The following is an 8,395-nucleotide window of genomic DNA, read 5'->3' as shown; positions in this document are numbered from 1 at the left end:
CAAAGTCCAGTTTGTTCAGGGTTAATCATCTTGAAAAAGAACAAGAAAATGGGTAGGTTTCGGAGCAAAAAGGCTACCACAAAAACAAAAGAAATTTATGAGCATATATAATCGCTCCCAAGAAATTCAATTCCAAGAGATCTTGGATTAGATAGTAACAATGATGTGTGTGGTCGATCATATATTCTCTACAAACTCTAAGTTTGGAGATCTCAACAAATTCTAAGTTTGGAGATAGCTCGAATCCCCACAGTTTGGCCTAAGTCTTCCCATAAAAGAAGAAGTGGAAGGTAGAGAAGGGATGTTGGATGTCCCCGAGAAAAGAAGAGAAAGTAAATTACTTGAAAGCGGGAACTTTTATAAAAATTTACCTTGAAAGAGGGTTACCAGAAAATTGTCGGAAGATGGCTGGAAAAATCGCCGGTGGACGGTGGTGGCTGGAACTTGCAGCAGGCAGGGGCATGCGCGGGGCACTAAGCGTGTGTGGGCGAGGCTGACAAGCGCGGGGGAGCTATGCTATCGAGCCAAAGCGATGCTAACAGCGTTGGGGTGAGGCGAGGCTAGCGCTGGTGAGGCTAACGTGGGCGCAGGGGCGCACTGACGTCGGCAGGAAGAAGCGCTAGCGAAGCTAATTAGACCGGTTTGGGACTTCCGGTGGCCGGTTAGGGGGTTTTCTGGCTGGTTCTGGTAGTCCCGCCGCTGGTTCTGGATTCCTGGGATCAAGGGCTTCAAGGTGTGAGGCGGAGGCAGCTAGGGTTTCAATGTTACGAATTTAGGGTTTCAGAGTTAGGGTTTTGTGCTGATAATGTGCTTTAGGAAATCAAAAATTGGGAGAGAATGATCTATGCTTTCATTACTAATAAGGGTCTCTTTTGTATAGAGGATTACAAGCAAAGAATATAAGTCTTACAAGGAAACTGAATCGTACAATGAATAGAATATCTCACAGGATATCTGTAAGACTAACCCTATTACAACTTTGACAAGTCACTAGAGTTTGAACCACCCATATACATAAATCAGATGTCCTTAAACAGTTGGTTAATTTTCAATTTTAGAGTGTGGAGTAGGTGTTTTTTTTTTTTTCCTCTCATAGGGCCCGAGCGCCTCCCTCCCCAAAACAAAAAAGAGGCTAGGTAGGTAGATGCTAGTTCCGCGTGACAGGTTCTTAATGCCGTCTACAGCAAGTCACAATGAGGTGGAATATGTACAGGAAGTATGGATCCAGGGCACTTCATTGTAGCTAGTGGTTGAGATTGAGTTTGACTAAATGGTTCACAATGATCCCCTTAATTAATCCTTAAATTATTAAAGACTCTGCACCCTCGTGTATGTCATATCCAGCAACGTACTAGCAATATAATGGACCCTCTCAAATTCTTATATGTTATAATAAGGCTAAGTTTGAAATTCCACAGCTATATATAATTATATATCCGTATGTATGTATGTATAACCATTCGATTAGTTATTGTCACCCAGGCTACTACTTATATATAGACTGGGTTAAGCCTGCAGCTAATCACTAAATACATTGCAGTCTAGCTCTCTATGAAAATATGCAAGTGTTCTTAATTATTAATTACCTTTTATAGTTTCAGATCGAGCTAGCTCTTCACATGTACCAGTAGCTAGGACTTGTCTCTTGATATAAACTTTAATTAAGGTATTTAATTGTACATTTCTTCTTCTTCTTCTTCCTCAAGCTCACCCATGCATGCTCTTCCATCTCTCTTCATATAGAGAATTTAAATTTATATGTCAATATTTCAATTAACTTGTTGCATAATTATATACAGGAAGAATGTGGAAGCTGAAGATTGCGGAGGGAGGACCCTGGCTGAGGACACTAAACAATCACGTGGGTCGACAACACTGGGAGTTTGATCCAGATGCCGGAACACCAGAAGAACGAGCCGAAGTAGAGAGAGTTCGTGAGGAGTTTACGAGAAACCGCTTTCGGATCAAACAAAGTGCTGATCTTTTGATGAGAATGCAGGTACCGATCTTTTATATATTATGCCACATATAAATCTTGTATCGAGCTCATTAATTAATAACTAATTAAATAATTAACTGCGCCCATGCGCATGCAGCTTACTAAGGAAAACCCTAGTGGACCAATTCCGGCAGCAATTAAAGTGAAGGGAATAGAGGATATAACAGAGAAGACAGTGACAGCAACAATAAGAAGGTCTCTCAGCTTCTATTCCTCCCTCCAGGCCCATGATGGCCATTGGCCTGCTGAATCTGCCGGTCCCTTGTTCTTCATTCAACCTTTGGTTATAGCGTTGTACGTTACTGGAGCATTGTGTGCCGTTCTAGGACCTGAACACCAGAAGGAAATTATTCGTTACATCTACAATCATCAGAATGAAGATGGAGGTTGGGGACTACACATAGAAGGTCATAGCACGATGTTTGGGTCAGCGCTAAGCTACATTGCGTTGAGGCTGCTAGGAGAGGGTCCTGATGATGGGGAAGGCATGGCCGTGGCAAGAGCCAGGAAATGGATTCTTGATCATGGTGGTGCGGTTGGAATTCCATCTTGGGGAAAGTTTTGGCTTACGGTACGTACGTACATACGGCCTTAAATCTAATGCATCCTTGTTATAAACAATATTTCTATGCATGTTTGCAGACAATTAATTCAAGTTAAATTCTATTAGTGTATTCTCAAAAAAAAAAAAAAAAAAAAAAAGATAAGTTGACATATGTGCCTCTCCCCTGATTTAAATTAATTAGGTACTTGGCGTATATGAGTGGTCAGGGTGCAACCCTTTGCCCCCTGAGTTCTGGCTTCTACCAAATATGTCCCCTATTCATCCAGGTTGGTCTATATTAATTTTGCAAACTGTTTCATAAGATTCCAAAGCATGTATTTGGTAGACGTATTAAAAATACTAAATGACATATATATATATATATATATATATATATATATATATATATATATATATATCCCAACAGGGAAGATGTTATGCTATTGTCGGTTGGTGTACATGCCTATGTCATACTTATACGGGAAGAGGTTTGTTGGCCAAATCACCGGATTGGTTCGATCACTGAGACGAGAGCTCTACACTGAGCCATACTTTGACATTAACTGGACTAAAGCCAGAAACACTGTTGCAAAGGTTAGCTATCTAGCTAGTTCAGAACTAACTGCATGATGCATACCTAAAGTTCAGAACTAATTAATGTATACTTCAGGAAGATTTGTATTATCCACACCCCCTGGTGCAAGATATGCTGTGGGGATTTCTTCACCATGTTGCTGAACCAATTCTGGCTCGTTGGCCCTTTTCTATCCTGAGAAAGAAGGCCCTAGAAGTAGCAATCGAGCACGTACACTATGAAGACGAGAACAGCAGATATCTTTGCATTGGAAGTGTAGAAAAGGTACCGCGTGCAAAAATTAAAGAACGAAAATCAAACTGAATTCATATAACAGCTTAGTTAATTTTAATGTTAATGAATCCTAGCTACTTACTTGTGTTCATGCACGCGCAGGTGTTATGTTTGATTGCTTGTTGGGTCGAAGATCCAAATTCGGAAGCGTACAAGCTTCACCTGGCTAGAATACCAGATTACTTTTGGATCGCTGAAGATGGCTTGAAATTTCAGGTTACTCAGATCGATCATCTATATTGAAAATACATAGATATAGTTAAAAGAGAGGCCGCCTTCATTATTAAATAAAAACCATAAAATTTCAATCTTTCAAATCCCCAAAGCTATTGTCTTTTTTTTTTTTTTAATCGAACTATCCATCACTTAACCAATGTATATCATATTCACTATTATGTACGTGCTGCACGTACTGCAGAGTTTCGGTAGTCAAATGTGGGACGCAGCCTTTGCAATTCAGGCAATACTCTCTTGTGACCTAAATGAAGAGTATGGGACAACACTTCGAAAAGCGCACGACTTTGTGAAGGCTTCACAGGTTATATCTACATCGATATCCCTTGAATCTTGATCAGATACATATAAGTACTCTCGTCTATGATATGTACATTCGTGTGTGTGTGTATTATAGTATTTGATAATGATAAATTTGTTATTTTGAATTGGACCCAATCGAAACAAAGGTTCGAGAAAACCCTGGTGACAACTTCGCAGCTATGTACCGACACATATCTAAAGGTGCATGGACATTCTCAATACAGGACCATGGTTGGCAAGTCTCCGACTGCACTTCAGAAGGACTAAAGGTTTGTAGTTAGCTAGTACTCCAACGACCCAAAATAAGTTGGGTCATCAAGATCGATATCGAGATTCTTTAATTAATTTTTTCTGTATTAATCAATTTCAGGTTGCACTCTTGCTCTCGCAAATGCCAGAGAAACTAGTTGGGGAAGGAATGGAAAGAGAATGTTTTTATGATGCTGTGAATGTCATTCTCTCTTTACAAGTAAGAACCAATTATCTGAGCATTAGGTATATGTAGGTACTTGCTAGCTATAGTAATATATACTAGCCTCTTGGCATGCGCTCTGCGCTTGTTAATTTGATTTCATAAAAATAAAAAAAAAATATTAAAAGTGAATTTTTTTTTAAATAAAAAAAGTGAAATTTTAAGAAAATAAAAAAGAAAAAAATTGAAGGCAGCATGATGGTTTCAAATGGAGAAATTTTATACACATACCCCTATATACTTAATACACACCTCTTAAATTTTTTTTGTCCAAATTTTTTCCCCAAATTTCCTCTTATGCCCTCTTTTATTTTACTTAATACACACTCCCTAAATCCATCATCTTCTTCCTTCTGCCAAATCGAACCCAAGCATGTTGCTCCTCAATCTTGCACCCTATTTCTCATGGTCTCACTTCTATGACCCATACCACCATCCTCCAAGTGAAACCAAATCGAAGGAAATTGGCAAGCAAATGAAACTCAACAAACAATCAATGGAGACAAAGTGAGAGAAGATTTTTTTAATATTAATTTCTCATTCAATTAACCTCCAAGATTTTCAATTAATCAATGTACCATGAGAAAGTTGAAATCACCAGGACGCTTGCAGACCGTAGACCACTTGGAGTCCTAAATATGTAGAGAAACTCAAAAATCAATATTCAAATTTGAATTTGTTACTTCATCCTATCAAATTCATGAAAAAAACTTGAATAGAGTATGAGAAGTTTTTTGAGTGCATGGATAAATTAGTTGTGTTGTTATTGAATGTAGGATCTTGGTCGTCCTGGTCATCTCCAGTTCTAGGTCAAAGTTTTTATTTTCTTTATTTTATTTTCTGTTTTTTTGTAGTTTTGTTTTTGTTCATCTTTATCAAAAAGGGTAAAAACGTATTAAAATTTTTTTCAAAAAATGGGGGTGTGCATTAAGTAATTTGGTATGTGTGAATAAAATTTCTCTTTCAAATGTGGGAGTTTTTTTCCTTATCTTTTGTCTATCATTTCTTGGGGAAATAACTGATTTGATTTATTTACGATTTTAGCCTTCTATTGTAATTTTTATTTTCTAAACAATTCAATTAACAAAAAGGCATAATAGGAGTTTAAAATTTTAACCATAGGAAGTAATTAAGAATTTGCTTAATATAATAGATATGTGTGTGTGTGTGTTTGAGTCATTGAGTGTTTATATTATTTTTGAACTACACGCATTCTTCCTCAAATTCATTAACTAATTTACCTTTTTAACAATATTAATTAATTTCAGAGCATCAGTGGCGGTTTCCCTGCTTGGGAGCCTCAAAGAGCATTTCGTTGGTTGGAGGTAATCAGTAATGCTTATTGTACTTTAATATCGATCTAATTAGTCAATTTTTAAATATATGAACACATAATATTTCTCGTAAATACTTTTTTTCTTTTACAGAAATTCAACCCCACGGAGTTCTTTGAAGATACTCTTATTGAACGAGAGTACGTATGATCGATCACTAATTTCTTTGAAAGCTTCAATATATATCCGAGTGTTTCTTCATTAATTTCTAAGGCTCATTATACATGTTTCCATGTAATTAATCATCTTAGGTACGTAGAATGCACCGCATCAGCAGTTCAAGGTCTAGCACTCTTTAGAAGATTGTATCCCAACCATCGAAGAAAGGAAATAGACAGTTGCATATCAAGGGCAATTCGTTACATTGAAGAAACACAAAACCCTGATGGATCATGGTAATTTAGTTTTACGTTTTTCTGTTTTTCTATTTCCGAAACTACGTTATAGCCCATGTCAAAAAATATATACGTATATAATCGTATGCCATCCATATTTATCTTGTAACTTTTTTTTTGTAATCTATATATAACTAATGACCAATATTTACTTGGTTCTGTTTCGTCATTCGTGTGCAACAATTTTAACCCTAGACGTATGTACTGGCTTTTTTATTATTATTATTATTTATTTTTTTTTATTTTTTTAGATATAGTAGGTAAGCACACATTCGACTAACTTAAGTTGCATGACTAACAGGTACGGATGCTGGGGTATTTGCTACACATATGGTACCTGGTTTGGTGTAGGAGCACTAGCATCCTGTGGGAAGAAGTACCAGAATAGTCCCATATTGCGCAAAGCCTGTGCATTTTTGCTATCAAAGCAGCTACCCGATGGTGGATGGGGAGAGAGCTACCTTTCCAGTCAAAATAAGGTGATTAACTAATTAAGCCAAAAGATAACCCAAACAGTACTACTTAAGCATGCACAGGAACTAGCTCAAAATTATATATGTCGATGCATGTTTTCAGGTTTATACAAATCTAGAAGGCAACCGCGCTAATCTGGTACACACTGCATGGGCTTTATTGTCCCTCATCGATGCCGGGCAGGTCAGCATATATAATAATTATCATTATACCACATACCAGACATCTTAACCAACATAAATTTAGACCCAAATTAAATCTTAAATTTGGTGATCAAATTCAGGGTGATGTAGATCCAACCCCCATTCATCGTGGAATAAGGGTTTTGATCAATTCACAAATGGAGGATGGTGACTTCCCTCAACAGGTACTTAATTAATAATCATACGTACTTTCTCTTTTTCATGTCTCTAAACCATTATCTTGTTTCTTATATGTATTCATATGTTTACATACATACCTAATTAGCTCATTCTCGTATTACTACAGGAAATTACTGGAGTATTCATGAGAAATTGTACACTAAACTACTCCTCATATCGAAATATCTTCCCGAAATGGGCTCTCGGGGAGTACCGCCGACGCATTCTGATGCTTACATCTTGAAATTCCTGACATGCATGTTATAGGGAAATATGATCGTGATACTAAATTGAGCTGTTCATATGATTAATATGTATATATAGCAGTACTCTCACCAAATAATCTGAAAAAGAATGTCGACACCTCCACACTACGTACTATACATTATATTACGTTTGAAAATAAGCATGACCACTCTTATGATATATATTTGCTTCTTTTGAAGCAAATATATCACTAAGTCGATCAAGAAACTCTTCCTAAGTGTGTTTAATTGCATGTGTGTTTGTACGCTCTTCCTTGTTTTTATAGATACCTAAATGCATATGAATGTAACTCCATTCATGGAGGTAGTTTGTAATTAAGGATATTTTATTATTATATTTATATTGGATCCATTATTATTATATTCTTATACAAGTAACTCAATGGTATGTATGTAAGTGGTAATTGGGTTCCAAACTAGCTCCAATAACTCTCATTGGAGTTTTTATAGTTATGGTAACATATGTTTCACTTTTTTTTTTTTTTTTTGAGAAATAGATAACTTCATTAACTTATCCATGGCCAGAAGGCACATACATCACAAGCTGTCTCATACCAACAGAACTAGCTGGCACAAGTTGCTAAGCAAATGACAAGTACCCTCACTGAAAACAAATGCGCTCACTTATGCCTAGCTAAATGCTCAAAACCCAAAACTATCTAAGCTCTTGTTATAGCAACCCAACCGCCTAGAGACCTCAATTGGTGTACGATTAAAGTAGCTAACTTACATAGCACTAGACTCTAAAACAAATACTAGGCACAGAAACAGGAAAACTTAGAGTTTCCCCTTGCCCTTAGCTTTAGGGCCAATCTCCTGAGTAGTAGTAGCAGCCGGATAGGTAAGACGCAAAGGGGTCAATCCCACCTTCCTGTGAGGCCGGGAGCCCTTGTTTTTGCTACCAAGTAGCCTGCCCAACTTCTTCTTCAGTGTCACAAGCGCGACATCATCCTCAACTTCAGTCAAACCAAGAGCTTCCGCATGCAGAGTGAGAAGCTTGCCACCCAAAATAGTTTTGAATTTCTTAGGAGAGGGATCAGCTGCCTCTTGTCAGCCTCTTTTCTTATAGGTCAAAGATTGCTTCTGACCAACTTGCATGATGGAGGCCGGTGGAAGATCCTTTGTTCCTGAATCAGAAGGTTCC

General features: G+C 37.4%; 1 protein-coding gene across 1 annotated transcript; it reads left to right on the top strand.

Annotated features, from left to right (window-relative positions):
* Positions 1 to 1,454: 1,454 nt before the first annotated feature.
* Positions 1,455 to 7,612, top strand: LOC133711998 (lupeol synthase-like). Its single transcript, XM_062138073.1, has 17 exons — positions 1,455 to 1,666; positions 1,800 to 1,999; positions 2,097 to 2,570; positions 2,746 to 2,830; positions 2,971 to 3,137; positions 3,214 to 3,402; positions 3,514 to 3,627; positions 3,830 to 3,949; positions 4,095 to 4,217; positions 4,319 to 4,417; positions 5,689 to 5,745; positions 5,848 to 5,894; positions 6,006 to 6,149; positions 6,451 to 6,628; positions 6,726 to 6,806; positions 6,907 to 6,990; positions 7,113 to 7,612. Exons 2-17 carry the CDS (start codon positions 1,805 to 1,807, stop codon positions 7,227 to 7,229), a joined length of 2,274 nt encoding a protein of 757 aa, XP_061994057.1. The 5' UTR covers positions 1,455 to 1,666; positions 1,800 to 1,804; the 3' UTR covers positions 7,230 to 7,612.
* Positions 7,613 to 8,395: the final 783 nt, after the last annotated feature.

The sequence above is a fragment of the Rosa rugosa genome, chromosome 5, assembly GCF_958449725.1.
Source record: "Rosa rugosa chromosome 5, drRosRugo1.1, whole genome shotgun sequence".
NCBI lineage: Eukaryota > Viridiplantae > Streptophyta > Magnoliopsida > Rosales > Rosaceae > Rosa > Rosa rugosa.
The sequence above is the reverse complement of the archived record's forward strand: the minus strand, read 5'-3'. Positions and strand labels throughout refer to the sequence as shown.